This window comes from Podarcis melisellensis (genome assembly GCF_964234715.1).
Source record: "Podarcis melisellensis genome assembly, chromosome: 7".
Taxonomy (NCBI): domain Eukaryota; kingdom Metazoa; phylum Chordata; class Lepidosauria; order Squamata; family Lacertidae; genus Podarcis; species Podarcis melisellensis.
The window spans coordinates 1861473-1879514 of NC_138539.1; the positions used below are offsets into that span (position 1 = coordinate 1861473).

General features: G+C 48.1%; 2 protein-coding genes across 2 annotated transcripts in view; both read left to right on the plus strand.

Annotated features, from left to right (window-relative positions):
- Positions 1-6815, plus strand: part of SLC39A4 (solute carrier family 39 member 4) — a 40153-nt gene extending 33338 nt beyond the window's left edge. The window contains exons 11-13 of the mRNA XM_081918787.1: positions 1904-2091; positions 5510-6568; positions 6759-6815. Of these exons, the coding sequence (XP_081774913.1) occupies positions 1904-2091; positions 5510-5638 (317 nt within the window). The 3' untranslated portion in view covers positions 5639-6568; positions 6759-6815. The remainder of the gene's footprint in view (positions 1-1903; positions 2092-5509; positions 6569-6758) is intronic.
- A 6546-nt stretch (positions 6816-13361) lies between these two features.
- The window catches only part of CPSF1 (cleavage and polyadenylation specific factor 1), a 41703-nt gene continuing 37022 nt past the window's right edge, over positions 13362-18042 (plus strand). The window contains exons 1-2 of the mRNA XM_081918649.1: positions 13362-13455; positions 17793-17949. Of these exons, the coding sequence (XP_081774775.1) occupies positions 17806-17949 (144 nt within the window). The 5' untranslated portion in view covers positions 13362-13455; positions 17793-17805. The remainder of the gene's footprint in view (positions 13456-17792; positions 17950-18042) is intronic.

The following is an 18042-nucleotide window of genomic DNA, read 5'->3' on the forward strand; positions in this document are numbered from 1 at the left end:
CTGCACTCCTAAGTCTTGCTCTCCCGGCTTCAGCAAAAGGAACCCGAAGCCTTCGGAGCGGAGCGCGAGTTCCCGCTGCGCTCCAAAGGCTTCAGGCAGCTATCCCTGAAGCCTGGAGAACGAGAGGGGTCAGTGCTTTGGAGGCTTCGTGTTGCTGTTGCTGAAGCCAAGGAGCCTGCATTCGCTCCATAGGACGCACACACATTTCCCCTTCATTTTTGGAGGGGAAAAAGTGCGTCCTATAGAGCGAAAAATACGGTATATTGTGCTATGACTCCCATCAGCCTTGGTGCCTTATGGCTATGCCGGCCTGTGGCTCATGGGAACCGCAGCATCTGAGGGGCACCAGGATGGGGAAGGCTGAGTCGGGATATGCTGCATGGTGGCAAAACAACGCCGCAATTTTGCTTTTCCGTTCGACGGGACAAGCGCTCAGAGTGGGCTGCTGCAAGCTCCTGATTAATAAGTAGGAGTTCTTGTTATTAAATATACCAAGAAAAAAGCACACCAAGAACTCTGGCCAATACAACCTCAGGTTAAGTACTTAATTCGTTCCAGAGGTCCGTACTTAACTTGAAACTGTTCTTAACCTGAAGCACCACTTTGGCTAATGGGGCCTCCCACTGTCGCCGCGCCGCCGGAGCACAATTTCTGTTCTCATCCTGAAGCAAAGTTCTTAACCTGAAGCACTATTTCTGCATTAGCGGAGTCTGTAACCTGAAGCGTATATAACCTGAAGCATATGTAACCTGAAGCGTATGTAACCCGAGGTACCACTGTATAAGTTTCAGTAGTGGGAGTAGTCCCTACTCGCAAATCAATAGTCAATTGTAACAAAAACGAATCCATTCAAAAGTATGTATTCTGACAAGGATTAGAAACTCAAATAGAGATTATAAACTCAAACAAAGATTACAAACTCAAACTCATAAGGCTATGGATAACACAATAATTCGTTACAGAATTAGAGATAAGAGTTTATGAGTAGAGATAAATTCATGTTAGTCCATACAGTGGTACCTCGGGTTACATACGCTTCAGGTTACATACGCTTCAAGTTACAGACTCCGCTAACCCAGAAATAGTGCTTCAGGTTAAGAACTTTGCTTCAGGATAAGAACAGAAATCTGGCTCTGGCAGCGCGGCGGTAGCAGGAGGCCCCATTAGGTAAAGTGGTGCTTCAGGTTAAGAACAGTTTCAGGTTAAGTATGGACCTCTGGAACGAATTAAGTACTTAACCCAAGGTACCACTGTAGTCAGATTCAATGTGAAGGTCTTAGTTTCAATCATTGAGCAGAAGTCAGAAGTCAGTTATGGATCAGAAACCAGGACAGGGCCCTGTTTCGATGTATTCACCTTCATCAAATATTACATGAAAGTACCTTTAAATTCTAAATTATAATAAATTATAAAACAGTCATAAATTATAAATTATTGTGTCATGCATATCCTTATGAGTTTGAGTTTGTAATCTCTGTTTCAGTTTATAATCTCAATTTGAGTTTGTAATCCTTGTCAGAATACATCCTTTTGAATGGATTAGTTTTTGTTACAATTGATTATTGGTTTGCGAGTAGGGACCACTCCCACTACTGAAATTTATACTGGCCAGAGTTCTTGGTGTGCTTTTTTCTTGGCAAGCTCATGGCAGTGTTGCCTAGCAGGTAGATCCTGGGCGGCTTCCGAGCAGGGATCTGAAGGCAGGTGCTTCCCCTCCACCCCCAAATAATAGGGACGGGGTGTCCCTTTCGGGCTGCGTGATACCTGACCGTCTGCCGACGCTCCTAGGAGAATCATGGAATTATAGACGTAGAGGGGAACCCCGACATCATCTAGTCCCTCCTCCTGCAGTGCAAGAATCTCAGCTAACGAATGGCTGACCATCTTCCTCCCGCCTTTGCAGGGGACTTTGCCGCACTGCTCCATGCCGGGCTGAGCGTCAAGTGGGCCTTGCTGCTCAACTTTCTCAGCGCCCTCACAGCCTTCGTGGGCCTCTACATCGCGCTTTCTGTGTCCACGGGAGAAGAATTCGAGGCCTGGATTTTCACCGTGGCCACTGGCCTCTTCCTCTACGTGGCCCTGTGTGATATGGTAAGTAGGGAGAGTTACACCCCTGGCAGTTGTTCTTTTCTTACCATTCTCCCACCTTATTATTATTATACCACAGAGCCTCTTGGGCTTGCCAATCAGAAGGTCGGCGGTTGGAATTCCCTCGACGGGGTGAGCTCCCATTGCTCAGTCCCTGCTCCTGCCAACCTAGCAGTTTGAAAGCACGTCAAAGTGCAAGTAGATAAATAGGTACCACTCTGGCAGGAAGATAAATGGCGTTTCTGGGCGCTGCTCTGGTTCGCCAGAAGTGGCTTAGTTATGCTGGCCACATGACCTGGAAGCTGTACGCCAGCTCCCTCGGCCAGTAAAGCGAGATGAGCGCCGCAATCCCAGAGTCGGCCACGACTGGACCTAATGGTCAGGGTACCTTTACCTTTACTAGTTTAGGGAAAACACGTGTAAGTTGGGAAATGAGAAAAGTGTATAAGATTACAAATGGTGTCATATAAGCCAACTCCAGGAGGCCATGGGTGCTTGGGCACCCACAAGAATATAATTTTGGGGTCCCAGTACCCACAAGGTCAATGTCACCAAGTCACCTTCCACGTGCCCGCATAATAATAATAATAATAATAATAATTTATTATTTGTACCCCGCCCATCTGGCTGGGTTTCCCCAGCCACTCTGGGCGGCTTCCAACAGAAATGAAAAATACACTAAAATGTCACATATTAAAAACTTCCCTGAACAGGGCTGCCTTCAGATGTCTTCTGAATGTCAGGTAGTTGTCCATCGCCTTGACATCCGGTGGGAGGGCATTCCACAGGGCGGGCGCCACCACCGAGAAGGCCCTCTGCCTGGTTCCCTGCAACTTGGCCTCTCGCAGGGAGGGAACCGCCAGAAGGCCCTCGGAGCTGGACCTCAGTGTCCGGGCAGAACGATGGGGGAGGAGACGCTCCTTCAGATATACTGGACCGAGGCCATTTAGGGCTTTAAAGGTCAGCACCAACACTTTGAATTGTGCTCGGAAACGTACTGGGAGCCAATGTAGGTCTTTCAAGACCGGTGTTATATGGTCTCGGCGGCCGCCCCCAGTCACCAGTCTAGCTGCCGCATTCTGGATTAGTTGTAGTTTCCGGGTCACCTTCAAAGGTAGCCCCACGTAGAGCGCATTGCAGTAGTCCAAGCGGGAGATAACCAGAGCATGTACCACTCTGGCAAGACAGTCCGCAGGCAGATAGGGTCTCAGCCTACGTACCAGATGGAGCTGGTAAACAGCTGCCCTGGATACAGATTTGACCTGTGCCTCCATGGACAGCTGTGAGTCCAAAATGACTCCCAGGCTGCGCACCTGGTCCTTCAGGGGCACAGTTACCCCATTCAGGACCAGGGAATCCTCCACACCTGCCCGCCTCCTGTCCCCCAAAAACAGTACTTCTGTCTTGTCAGGATTCAACCTCAATCTGTTAGCCGCCATCCATCCTCCAACCGCTTCCAGACACTCACACAGGACCTTTACCGCCTTCACTGGTTCTGATTTAAAAGAGAGGTAGAGCTGGGTATCATCTGCATACTGATGAACACCCAGCCCAAACCTCCTGATGATCCCTCCCAGCGGCTGCATGTAGATGTTGAAAAGCATGGGGGAGAGGACAGAACCCTGAGGCACCCCACAAGTGAGCGGCCAGGGGTCTGAACACTCATCCCCCACCACCACTTTCTGAACACGGCCCAGGAGGAAGGAGCGGAACCACTGTATGACAGTGCCCCCCGCTCCCAGCCCCTCAAGACGGTCCAGAAGGATGTCATGGTCGATGGTATCAAACGCCGCTGAGAGATCCAGCAGAACTAGGAAACAGCTCTCACCTTTGTCCCTAGCCCGCCGGAGATCATCAACCAGTGCGACCAAGGCAGTTTCAGTCCCATGATGAGGCCTGAATCCCGACTGGAAGGGATCCAAATGGTCCGCTTCTTCCAGGCGTGCCTGGAGTTGTTCAGCAACCACTCGCTCAATCACCTTGCCCAAGAATGGAAGGTTTGAGACTGGGCGATAATTGGCCATCGTGGCCGCATCTAAAGATGTTTTTTTAAGAAGCGGTTTGATAACCGCCTCTTTCAGCGGGTCTGGGAAGGCTCCCTCACGGAGGGAAGCATTCACCACCCCACGAAGCCCATCGCCCAGTCCTTCCCGGCTAGCTTTTATAAGCCAGGATGGGCAAGGATCCAGGAGACAGGTGGTTGGCTTCACTCGTCCAAGCAGCCTGTCCACATCCTCGGAGGTAACAGATTGAAATTGATCCCACACAACTTGACCAGACAGGACTCTAGCACTCTCCTGCCCCGGCCCTGCTCCCACGGTGGAGTCTACTTCTTCCCGAATCTGAGCGATTTTATCTGCAAAAAAATTTGCAAAATCATTGCAGGAGAACATGTGGCCCGTACTGGGCCCCGATGTTACAGGTGGTTCCGCTAAATTGTGAACCACCTGAAAGAGTCTCCTGCTGCTGTTTTCTGCAGATGCAATAGAGGCGGTGAAGAAAGTCTTCTTCGCCGTCGCTATCGCCACTTGGTAGGCTCGACGTTGAGCTCTAACCCGTGTCCGGTCAGATTCAGAATGAGTTATCCGCCACCGGCGCTCTAGCCGTCTCAACGATTGTTTCATTCGATTGCGCTCATTCATTCATGTAGCGCGTGTGCCGTCACACATCCGCGTTGTGGCGGCGGGCACCCACGATCCTGAGGGCAAGTCAGCACCCCTGAACGGTGTGGGTAAAGTGGGTGCTAGAACTCATGAGTATACAATGAAGCGGTATCGTCCCTAAAAACAATTTATTACTTATACCCCACCCATCTGGCTGGGCCTCCCCAGCCACTCTGGGCAGCTTCCAACAGGGCATTAAAAACACCATAAAACATCAAACATTAAAAGCTTCCCTAAACAGGGCTGCCTTTGGATGTCTTCTAAAAGCCAGATAGTTGTTTATTTCCTTGACATCTGGTGGCAGGGCATTCCACAGGGCGGGCACCACCGCCGAGAAGGCCCTCTGCCTCGTTTATATCTCACCTTCTCTTCCAAGGAGTGCACAGTATCGCACACAGTTCTCCCTCCCATCTTAATTAATCCCCACAGCAACAGCCCTGTGAGGTAGGTTAGGCTGAGAGGCAGTGGCTGGCCCAGGGAGCTTTGTGATGGCCGAGCATGGATTCAAACCTTGGTCTCCTGGGTCCTAGTATGATGCCCTAACCATTGCACCACACTGTCTCTGATGTACACAAACAATAAATGGCGGGCATGAATTAGTTCTGTGGGCAAATTTTGGAGGAGTGGGACAAGGAAGGGAAGGGATGGGAAAGCGGTGGGTTAAAGAATTAGACTGAAATTGGGGGCACAAGGAGACTGGGGTTGTGGGACCCATTGTGTGGTGCTTGCTAATCTCCCCTCTCTGCTCTGGTTCGCAGCTCCCGGCCCTGATGAACGTGAAAGATAAGCGCCCGTGGCTCCTCTTTGCCCTTCAAAACGTGGGACTCCTGGCTGGCTGGGGCATCCTGCTGTTGCTTTCCATCTTTGAGGACAGAATCACACTTTGAGCGCAGCCGGGCACCTGTCGTTTGCCTGCCGGCATGGCGAGGTCCGGGCTGTCCTTCGCCAGAGACTAGAGAGTGGGCGGACAAAGGCCCGACTGTCATAATCCTCAAAATCAAAGACTGGGGACTTTCTTTGCCACCCATGCCCACAGCATGGCCTTGAACGATGCCCATGCAACAGCTCCCCTCTCCCTCTTCTCTTATTTATTGCATTTTGACCTGCCACCCCAATCTCCCAACGGTGCGCGTTTCAGGGGTTGCAGGCGTGCTTGACCCAGGGCCTGGTCTTCATTTTGAAATTGGGCACAGCAGAGACTGTGGCGTCTCTATGATATATGGTTTATTTACCTGTCTACACAACCTGAGTCTAGATGGTGGGCCGATAGCGGAATTCCAGCTAGGCTTGGTCCCCATCTACAATCTTTACTTGAAACATAATGCCCCCCAAAGCTGGGCAAGAGAATGGTCGTTGGGCCAGTGAAGGGGGCCTTCTGAGTCTCTGGGGCCAGTGCCCAACTGGTCTGACCGCTGGTGTGAATAATAAGGGACCAATTCAGAAGCCAAAAGCTAGTCCTAGCTGGGTAAATCAAGGGGAGGAAGGCTGCTAGTTCAGGAGTGAGAGACCAGGGGTTCGTCCCTGGTGTGTCCTGTTAAAAGCATCTTAGCTGGCGAGGCCACAAAAGGAAGATGCTTCTCTGCTTGGGACCCAGAAAAGACTAGCATGACTTATATTAAGACAGCCCTCTGGGCAGGACACAACCTGACTGCACCTGATGGGAATTGTAGTCCGGCACAGCTGGAGCAGCTCCAGCTTAGCAAAGTCAGGTGTAATAATTCTGCAGGGATGGATTTAGGGCTATGCTTGTGGGGCACTCGCACTGGGCGCTGAGCCGAGGTGCTGGGCTTTGAGAAGGATGCATGGGGCTCAGTGGCGTAGCGTGGGGGGTGCAGGGGGGCCGGCCGCACCGGGCGCAACATCTGGGGGTTAGGGGCGCAAATCCACGGGTTAGGGGGCGCAAATCCACAGGTTAGGGGCGCAAATCCACGGGTTAGGGGGCGCAAATTACTTGCCTTGCCCCGGGTGCTGACAACCCACGCTACGCCACTGATGGGGCTCTGACAGTGTCTTAGAGTCCTTCCGCCGCCTTCCAAAAGCCTAGTTAGTGCTTTCCCAGCTTTCCAAAGTCTGGCAGCTCCTTACCCACCTTTGGGAAGGCAGTGAGAGGGCTGGGATGTCAAATGTTGGCCTCGCACAGGGTGTTGTCGGGGACCTTGCTGAGGAGGGCTGCACTGAGGAGAAAGTAAGTCCACCCCCCTGCTCCAGACCCTTAATCTTCCCAAGAGAAGGATGACAGTATAGATTTGGAACCGTGGTTTGTAGAGGGACATAGTTCAGAAGGCAGAAGCTGGGAAATACTGGATGGGGAACAGCTAGGAGAAGAAACATTGGGAGAGAGAGGGTTAACAGATTCAGTGTCTATGGAAAGCATTCCTCTGCTCTCCCCAAGGTCAAGAAGAGCTGAGAAAGCGGCAAAACAGAAAACACACAAAGCACAGAGGGGACAGGCTCAGATTACAAGATGTAGCAGTGATGTGGATTAATAAAGACGTAAGGGGGTGGGATTCTTAATTGGGAGCACCTCCATTTCTAGGAGATGGGTTTTTTGTTCTCTCGCTGTGATTATTAAAGTTTCTAACTGATAAGAAGACTCCTTTTCCTTTGTTCTGCTTATCTACTGCCATGGGGGGGGGGGAGCTGATTCCCTGAATCCTGACAGGTGCCATATTACTCAAGTCCACCACTGAATTCCGCAATCGTTCTCTCTCTCTCTCTCTATATATATATATACATTTTTAATATTTTTTTAATATATCATTTCCAACAGTCATTTAACATAACATCTTATACAATATTTTAGACTTCCGTCAACAACCTCTGAAGATTTTCCGTTCTTTATCACTTGTTCTGCATTTCTTAGTTTCTCTTTTACTTTTAATTATCATTAACTAATAATTCTCTTCATAGTCTTCCTTGCAATATTTCACATCATCCTCCTTACAGAACTTATTGCAGTCCTACTAGCGTAATCTTTTTATTACAATTGCTCTTCAAATAGTTCAAGTATTTACTCCAGTCTTCTAAGAATCTCTGATCCCGCAGGTTTCAAATCCTTCCTGTTAATTTATCTAATTCTGCATAGTCCATTAATTTCATTTGCCATTCTTCTTTCGTCAGTAATTCTTCTTGCTTCCATTTTTGTGCCAGTAATATTCTTGCTGCCGAATTCCGCAATCGTTCTATGGCTCAATTTCTATCTCACATCTGAGGAGCCGGCCCAACCGCTTGCCCTTGGGGTGAAGGAAAGCGTCGTCCCTTTCTCGCCTTCCTTCGAAAACTCATCTGCTGGGTTTCGAAAGAGAGGTGCTGCTGGATCTCAAATCGAGCCAGAAGATGCGCCTTTTGATTGGAAGACCTGCCTCTCCCCCTTCCAATATGTCTGAGGTTGGCCTGTAGATAATTCAGTGGCAAGGACTCCACACATGCACTCTGGTCCTTTATCATAGAATCATAGAGTTGGAAGAGACCACAAGGACCATTGAGTCCAACCCCCTGCCAAGCAGGAAACACCATCAGAGCATCCTGACATATGGTTTTCAAGCATCTGCTTAAAGACCTCCAAAGAAGGAGACTCCACCACACTCCTGGGCAGCAAATTCCACTGTCGAACAGCTCTTACTGTCAGGAAGTTCTTCCTAATGTTTAGGTGGAATCTTCTTTCTTGTAGTTTGGACCCATTGCTCCGTGTCCACTTCTCTGGAGCAGCAGAAAACAACCTTTCTCCCTCCTCTATGTGACATCCTTTTATATATTTGAACATGGCTATCATATCACCCCTTAACCTCCTCTTCTCCAGGCTAAACATGCCCAGCTCCCTTAGCCGTTCCTCATAAGGCATCGTTTCCAGGCCTTGGACCATTTTGGTTGCCCTCCTCTGGACACGTTCCAGTTTGTCAGTGTCCTTCTTGAACTGTGGTGCCCAGAACTGGACACAGTACTCCAGGTGAGGTCTGACCAGAGCAGAATACAGTGGCACTATTACTTCCCTTGATCTAGATGCTATACTCCTATTGATGCAGCCCAGAATTGCATTGGCTTTTTTAGCTGCCGCGTCACACTGTTGGCTCATGTCAGGTTTGTGGTCAACCAAGACTCCTAGATCCTTTTCACATGTACTGCTCTCAAGCCAGGTGTCACTCATCTTGTATTTGTGCCTCTCATTTTTTTTGCCCAAGTGCAATACTTTACATTTCTCCCTGTTAAAATTCATCTTGTTTGTTTTGGCCCAGTTCTCTAATCTGTCAAGGTCGTTTTGAAGTGTGATCCTGTCCTCTGGGGTGTTAACCACCCCTCCCAGTTTGGTATCATCTGCAAATTTGATCAGGGTGCCCTTGAGTCCATCATCCAAGTCGTTGATAAAGATGTTGAATAAGACCGGGCCCAAGACAGAACCCTGTGGCACCCCACTAGTCACTCTTCTCCAGGATGAAGAGGAACCATTGATGAGCACCCTTTGGGTTCGGTCAGTCAGCCAGTTACAAATCCACTGAGTGGTAGCATAGTCAAGACCGCATTTTACCAGCTTCTTTACAAGAATATCATGGGGCACCTTGTCAAATGCCTTGCTGAAATCAAGGTAGGCTACATCCACTGCGTTCCCTTCATCTACCAGGCTTGTAATTCTGTCAAAAAACGAGATCAGGTTCGTCTGACATGACTTATTTTTCAGAAATCCATGCTGACTATTGGTGATCACAGCATTCCTTTCTAGGTGCTCACAGACTGTTTGCTTAATGATCTGCTCCAGAATCTTCCCTGGTATTGATGTCAGACTGACTGGGCGGTAATTATTTGGGTCCTCTCTTTCCCTTTTTGAAAATAGGGACAACATTTGCCCTCCTCCAGTCTGCCGGGACTTCGCCTGTTCTCCAGGAATTCTCAAAGATGACTGCCAGTGGTTCTGAGATCACATCTGCCAGTTCTTTTAATACTCTTGGATGCAGTTCATCTGGCCCTGGAGACTTGAATACATCTAGACTAGCCAAGTATTCTTGTACTATCTCCTTAGTTATTCTGGGCTGTGTTTCCTCTGCTGAATCATTTGCTCCAAATTCTTCAGGTCGGGCATTGTTTTCTTTATCGGAGAAGACTGAGGCAAAGAAGGCATTGAGGAGTTCAGCCCTTTCTGTGTCCCCTGTTTGCATTTCACCATCTTCTCCTCTGAGTGACCCCATGGTTTCTTTGTTCTTCCTTTTGCTATGAACATACCCATAAAAGCCTTTTTTGTTGCTTTTAACCTCTCTAGCAAGCCTGAGTTCATTCTGTGCTTTAGCTTTTCTGACTTTGTGTCTACACGTGCTGGCTATTTGTTTGAATTCCTCTTTGGTGGTTTCCCCCCTTTTCCATTTTTTGTACGCATCCTTTTTTAATCTTAACTCAGTTAAAAGTTCTTTAGATAGCCACCCTGACTTCTTTAGGCACCTTCCATGTTTCCGTCTCATTGGTATTGCCTGAAGTTGTGCTTTTACTACCTCCCTCTTAACAAACTCCCAGCCATCATGAACTCCCTTTCCTTTTAGTATTAATCACATTTGGTGCCTAGAGTCCAGCGAAGAAGCCCAGCCAAACCCTCCGTTTTCTCCTTCTCAACATCATATTCTTTCCGAAGAGTTTTATCTGGGAGCCGTGCCGTCTTTCTGCCCCCAGATCCATAAGGTGCTGTCCAGAATCCAGATGTAGGGATCTCTCGGGCCTGACCCTGGGCACTGCAACCGTCACGCAGGCTGCGGTAGACAGATGAGTGACCAATGTATCTCCTTTGTGTGGAATCTAATGTTTCCTCTCTTGTCAATGGTAAATAAAAGTCTGTGGGTTTTAAGCGTTTCTCATTCCTTGCCTTGCAATGCACGTTTGGATCAGGGAAAGAGCTTGCGGCTGCGGAGGGGAGGGTCCCAGGAGAGGAGTAGCCTCTGGGCAGATATTTATGATGGACCCCAAGCCTATAGGGTAAAACGGGAGACACACAACTCATTTCCAACTGCAAGGGGTGTGTACATGCCATTGTCATCAAATCACAATTTGTTTGTTCCCCTGCCCTTCACCCTAAGGTCCCAGGCCAGGTTACAGCATTAAAACACAATACAGTGGTACCTCTGGTTGCAAACGGGATCCATTCTGGAGGCCCGTTCACAACATGAAAAGAGCGCAACCCGCAGCAGTGCATCTGCACATGCGCAGGTTGCGATTCGCCACTTCTGTGCATGTGCGTGACATTTTGCGCTTCTGCACATGCGCGAGCGACGAAACCCGGAAGTAACCTTTTCCGGCACTTCCGGGTCGCCGCGGGACGTAACCTGAAAGAACATAACATGAAGCGGATGTAACATGAGGTACGACTGTATTGAAAACAATTTATAACAACTTACAACCATAAAGCGGGTCCTAAATACATACACCTCATTCGGGGCAATCCCTTCCGCATTCTTCTTCTTTGGCGATCCCTTGTAGCCGAGTAAGATTGTCTTCCATAAACACGGTTTAAAACAATGAGTCCGTAAGTGACTGTGGAGGCCAATTCTGGATCCACATGTCCTTCCACAGTGGGGACATTGGTTCCCGGGCAGGAGTTGATCACGCTGTGGATTTGCCAAGCGTGCCTTCCTCTTCGCACATTTCTCCCTTGCGTCCTGAGTTCGAGTGTCTTCAAAGCCCATGACACCTTTGGCAAAGGCTGTTCTCCAACTGGAGCGCTTGCAGGCCAGTGTTTCCCAATTATTGGTGTTTATACTACATTTTTAAAGATTTGCCTTGAGACAGTCTTTGAACCTCTTTTGTTGACGACCAGCATTGCGCTTTCCATTTTTAAGTTCCGAATAGAGCAGTTGCTTTGGAAGACGATAATCAGGCATCCGCACAACATGAAGTTGATGTTGAAGAGTCACTGCTTCGACACTGGTGATCTTTGCTTCTTCCAGTACACTGGCATTAGTTTGCTATTTCACATTACTTACACTTCCCAAGTGATGTGTAAAATTTTTCGGAAACACCGTTGATTGAATTTTTTGAGGAGTTGGAGATGACGTTTATAAGTGGTCCATGTTTCACAAGCATACAGTAAGGTTGGTAGTACAAAAGCTTTGTAAACAAGCATTTTGGTTCCCCTACAAATGTCCTGGTCCTCAAACACTCTGCATTTCAATCGGGAGAAAGCCGCACTCAGCATCAATGTTGGCCCTTGTGGAAAGATAACTGCCCAGGTAGGAGACGTGATTGGCATTTATCAATGTTACACCATTGAGTTGGATTTGTGGCGCTGCAGAGGGGTTGTTTTGTACCTGTTGGTGCAGCACTTTAGTTTTTTCGATGTTGAGAGATAGGCCAAAGGTAAAGGACCACTGGACGGTTAAGTCCAGGGTGCAGTTTTAGGCTGGCGTTTGTCTGCAGACAGCTTTCCGGGTCATGTGGCCAGCATGACTAAACCACTTCTGGCACAAAAGTACACCATGATGAGTGGCACAGCACACGGAAACGCCGTTTACCTTCTGGCTGCAGCAGTATCTATTTATCTACTTGAACTGGTGTGCTTTCGAACTGCTAGGTTGGCAGGAGCTGGGACAGAGCAATGGGATCTCATCCCATCGTGGGGATTCGAACCGCCGACCTTACAATCTGCAAGCTCAAGAGGCTCTGTGGTTTGGACCACAGGGCCACCCACGTCCCTTCTACTGTAAGTTATACAGTGCCAGGCACACTTCTGTGGGGAGGGAGTTGCACAATTTGGGAGCCACTGCAGCGAAGGCCCTGCTAGGGTTGCCACTTGCCCTGTATGATACAGGATTGTCCCTTATATCCAGTGCTACCTTTACAGAATAAGAGGTGCCAGAACTCACTATGAACACCTCCCTTGTTCTCTTAGAATGGCCCTGGCACACACCTGAGAGGGCTGATTTCCTTCAGAATGGAGAGGTTTGATCTTCTTGCAATCCATGGGACTCTCAAGAGTCTCCTCCAGCACCAGAATTCAAAAGCATCCATTCTTCGGCAATCAGCCTTCTTGATGGTCCAGCTCTCGCTTCCATACATCACTACTGGGAAAACCAGAGCTTTCACTATACGGACCTTTGTTGGCAAGGTGATGTCTCTGCTTTTTAAGATGCTGTCTAGGTTTGCCATCGCCTTTCTCCCAAGGAGCAGGCGTCTCTTAATTTCGTGACTGCTGTCACCATCTGCAGTGATCATGAAGCCCAAGAAAGTAAAATCTCATATATATGAGATCTTAAATATTTATAATAATAATAATAATGTAATAATAATGTAACATTAATAATAATAATAATAATGTTATAATAATAATCATCGCCCTTTATGTATTTACCCCCTTTCTTCTCTGCTTCTGCACTCTCTCTTCTCCCTCTCAACTCCCCCCTTTGCTTCTTTCTTTCCCTTTTCCCCCTCCTCCCTCCCCACATCCCACCCAGGACAAGACTTCTTCCATTTGCCCCCCAAACCCCTCTGCCTGCCTCACAAGTTCAACCCCGCGCGGCAACTCTATCCTTTCCCAGCTCTATCGCTACGTCCCGCTCGACGAGGCACTTGCCACTGGACCTCCGGCTTGCCGCTCATTCCCCTCCCCGCCAATCAGGAGTCCGGTTCCGCCTCCCGCCCTCGCGGCTGCGCCGAAGGTTCCGGCGGGAGCGGTTTCCTCCCGGACCGGTGATGCCCGCGCACCCCGCCGGCTGAGGGGGAGTTGAGGGCGGGGGAGGTAAGGCCGGGGCCCCGGGATGGCGGGAGGGGGGGGGGCGGGAGACGCTGACGGCGAGGCCGCTGGGGAAGGGGGAGAGGAGGGGGAAGGGGAGCCGGTCCGTCCCGGGAAAGCGGCCCTCCGAGGAGCCCCGGGGGGGGGGTGGCCCGTGAGGGCGGCCTTGGGCCCCTGCAGGAGCGGCTCCACTGAACGGGGCCCCTCGCCAGAGCAAGGCCTCAGGGCTCTGCCCTCCCTCCCCCCTCAATATATGTCATATACTATGTATATCAAACATATGCCATATATACATATGATCTCTCTCTATATACACACACACACATATATATGTATGTATATATATATATATGTGTGTGTGTGTATGTATAGTGGTACCTCGGGTTACAGACGCTTCAGGTTACAGACTCCGCTAACCCAGAAATAGTACCTCGGGTTAAGAACTTTGCTTTAGGTTGAGAACAGAAATCATGCTCCGGCGGTAGCAGGAGGCCCCATTAGCTAAAGTGGTGCTTCAGGTTAAGAACAGTCTCAGGTTAAGAACGGACCTCCAGAACGAATTAAGTATTTAACCCGATGTACCACTGTATATCAAATATATGTCTCTCATATATATATATATATATATATATATATATATATATATATATATACACACACACACACATACACACACACATATCTACGGTATCTATCTGATATATCATATATATATGATTTTTAAAAATATTTTATTAAATATATATCACATGTTGCTGTTGTTTAGTCGTGTACGCCTCTTTGTGACCCCCTGGACCAGCGCACGCCAGGCCCTCCTGTCTTCTACTGCCTCCCGCAGTTTGGTCAAACTCATGCTGGTAGCTTCGAGAACACTGTCCCACCATCTCGTCCTCTGTCGTCCCCTTCTCCTTGTGCCCTCCATCTTTCCCAGCATCAGGGTCCTTTCCAGGGAGTCTTCTCTTCTCATGAGGTGGCCAAAGTCTTGGAGCCTCAGCTTCAGGATCTGTCCTTCCAGTGAGCACTCAGGGCTGATTTCCTTCAGAATGGAGAGGTTTGATCTTCTTGCAGTCCATGGGACTCTCAAGAGTCTCCTCCAGCACCAGAATTCAAAAGCATCCATTCTTCAGCAATCAGCCTTCTTGATGGTCCAGCTCTTGCTTCCATACATCACTGTCTATCTATTTATCTATATATGGTGCAGCATCCGGAGGTGCCACCATGGTTTGGCTACTGGATGGTGTCTGTAATTTATCTGTGGAGAGGGTCTGGGTTTGGGTCTGGTGTGGTTGATTGGTGATGGCACACAGAGGCACACAGAACGCCATCACCAATCAACCACACCAGACCCAAACCCAGACCCTCTCCACAGATAAATTACAGACACCATCCAGTAGCCAAACCATGGTGGCACCTCCGGATGCTGCACCCCCCTGCAATCCCTACACAGATCTGGCTGACACAGGCCACAAAACCACAGCTCGCCCCTATACACGAAGCCAAGCCAGAGCACAACTAAGTGCAGTACAGCCATCTTCTCAGAAAAACTCTTCACAAAGTTCAAGAGGTCAAGACACAAAGACTTTAGCAACTAATCCACACCTAATGACCCACCTAAGTGGTACTCAGGATATCACTCAAGAAATCACTCAGGATATCCCTCAAGTAATTAAGGAACAAAAGAAGAAAAGGCACACTAGCCTGGGAACTTCCTCTCTGCCCAGAACATTGGAGGCTATACACCACACCCCCTCAACAGTATTTATAGGAACTCAAACACTGAGATCCTGCTCTGTTCCAGTAACAAGAAGCCGAAAGCACCAGCCTGAAGATGACGAGTGAGACCTCGTCGAAACGTCGCCTAGACACCCCAACTTTTACACGGGAAGACACCCGAGGACACCAAAACCTGCATATATATATATATATATATATATATATATATATATATATATATAAATAAATATAGTGGAAGACAGGAGTGCCTGGCATGCTCTTGTCCATGGGATCACGAAGAGTCAAACACGACTAAACTACTAAACAAACATATCAAATATTTCATACACATATCTCGATCGTATATGATTTAATTTTTTTAAAAATTAAATATGTATCATATATATCAAATATATATCATATATATATATATATCTATACACACACAGTGTCATACCTCGGGTAGAAGTAGCTTCAGGTTGTGCATTTTCGAGTTGCGCTTTGCGGCGACCCGGAAGTAACGGAGCGTGTTACTTCTGGGTTTCGCCGCTTGTGCAGACGCTCAAAATGACGTCACACGCATGCACGGAACTGGCGAATTGTGACCCACAGAGACGTGGGTTGTGTTCGCTTCAGGATGCAAATGGGGCTCTGGAACGGATCCCATTCGCATCCAGAGGTACCACTGTATATGATTTTTACAAAATATTTTATTAAACAACCATTACAACAAAAAACAAACTAATCTTATGTTAGATATTTCTAGACTTAAGATCATTATTACAGTATACATAAATCAAATTGTCAAGAAATCTGGAATAGATGTATATTATATAAAGGAAATAAGAAGAGAGGGGGGGGAGGAAAATGCACAATGATAAAACTGAAAAATTAAATAACTAAAACTAACTGTCAAACAAAAAGTGTTATTTGATTAATTCAAACCGGTACCAGGGAGAAATCTTGGGTGGATCAAAGATCAGAGTTGCCTGTGTTACCCAGAAATGCTTCTCTCCCCCCCCATATATTTTATTCTGGTCTCTTCAGAGGATTGGTGGTCTCTCAGGTGTTGTTGGACCCCAGCTCTCATCAGCCCCAGCTATCAGGGACAATGGTTTGGGATGATGGAAGTTGCAGTTGGAGTGCCACAGGTTTCCCATCCCTGCAATACACTGCTGGGCCATATCTGTGAGGGATTAGTTGTGCTAGCCATATTGCTTTAAGCTTATCTGTCAGTTCAGATAAATATAGCGCTACTCCAAAGACAGCTGTCAATCAGGCCCAATGTGTGGATATCAGGGTGAGGGAAGTGTCTCCTGGGAGTAGCTCATGTGACCCCCTCCAGATGTTACTGTACTCCAACTCCCACCATCCCTGACCTTTTGCCACATTGGCTGGGGCTAATGGGAGTTGGAGTCCAGCGGTATCTGGAGAGCACCACATTGGCCATCTTTGGCATCCAGTTGAGGTCCGGGACTCTGGGTGCCTTGAAGGACCTTCATCTCCCATCTTCATTTTATTTCATAAAATCCATACACTGCTTGATTGTTGTTGTTTTAAAAATCCTCAGTGGTTTGCTAAGAGAAAAAAACAAGAAAATTACCTTTAAAAACAACTGTTTGAAACATTCAGAAGGTAAAATCAGCAATAAACTAAAAACAGATTAAAACACACACCGGTGTTCTTCTACATGTCTGAGTAGGCTTGTCTGAATTAAAATGTTTTTAGCAAGCACTTTAAAGATTACATGGAAGGCGCCTGCCTGATGTCAATTGGCAGGGAGTTCCAAAGTGTATGTGCTACAGCCCTAAAAGGTCGATTACTTGCAAATGTGGAAGGAGTATTATGTGGCAGCTGTAATAGTGCCAGTTGCTCAGGTTGAAGTAGTTGATTGGGCCCATATGGGGTAAGGTGATCTTGTAGATAAACTGGTCACAAGTTGTGATATAATAATAATAATAATAATAATAATAATAATAATAATAATAATAATAATAATAAATTATTTATATCCCGCCCTCCCCAGCCGAAGCTGGGCTCAGACCAGCTAATAACAATAAAAGTAACACAGCATTTTAAAATCAATTCCTTCTAAAATCAATTCAAAATCTAATTGATGGCAACCATTGGGCTAGAGTTGTGTGAGGATTACCGAAGGAGGGGGTCAGACTGTGCCCTGGCCAAAGGCCCAGTGGAACAGCTCCATCTCGCAGGCCCTGCGGAAAGATGTCAAGTCCCGCAGGGTCCTAGTCTCTTGTGACAGAGCGCTCCACGGGATTGGGGCCAAGGCTGAAAAGGCCCTGGCTCTGGTTTAGGCCAACCTAACCTCCCTGTGGCCCAGGACCTCCAAGATGTTTTTGTTTGAAGACCCTAAACCAGGTACGAGGTAGGTACGAGGGTCCTAGGCCGTATAGGGTTTTAAAGGTTAAAACCAGCACCTTAAACCTGATCCTGTACTCCACAGGGGGCCAGTGCAGCTATCTATTGCAGGTAACATAGCAGCAGAGTCCCCTCCTTTGGCTACAGCTAGTTGGCAGATAGGCTGACACCTCTCAGGGCCAGGTCCTGCTGTGGGCTTGTGTCCTGGCCTGTCGGCCGCTTTCCCCACACTGAGCTGTGCCTTTCTGCAGGGAGTCTGCGGAGATGTATGCCGTGTACAAGCAGGCGCACCCTCCCACTGGGCTGGAGTTTTCCATGTACTGTAACTTCTTCTCCAACGCCGAGCGCAACTTGGTGGTGGCAGGGACCTCTCAGCTGTACGTGTACAGGCTCAACCATGACTCTGAGGTACGGTGGACCGCCTGCTTGGGGGTGATGTATGTTGGAGGGATCCAGGAGGAAGGGAACCATGGCCTTTCACTTTTGTGGTGGGTGTGCATC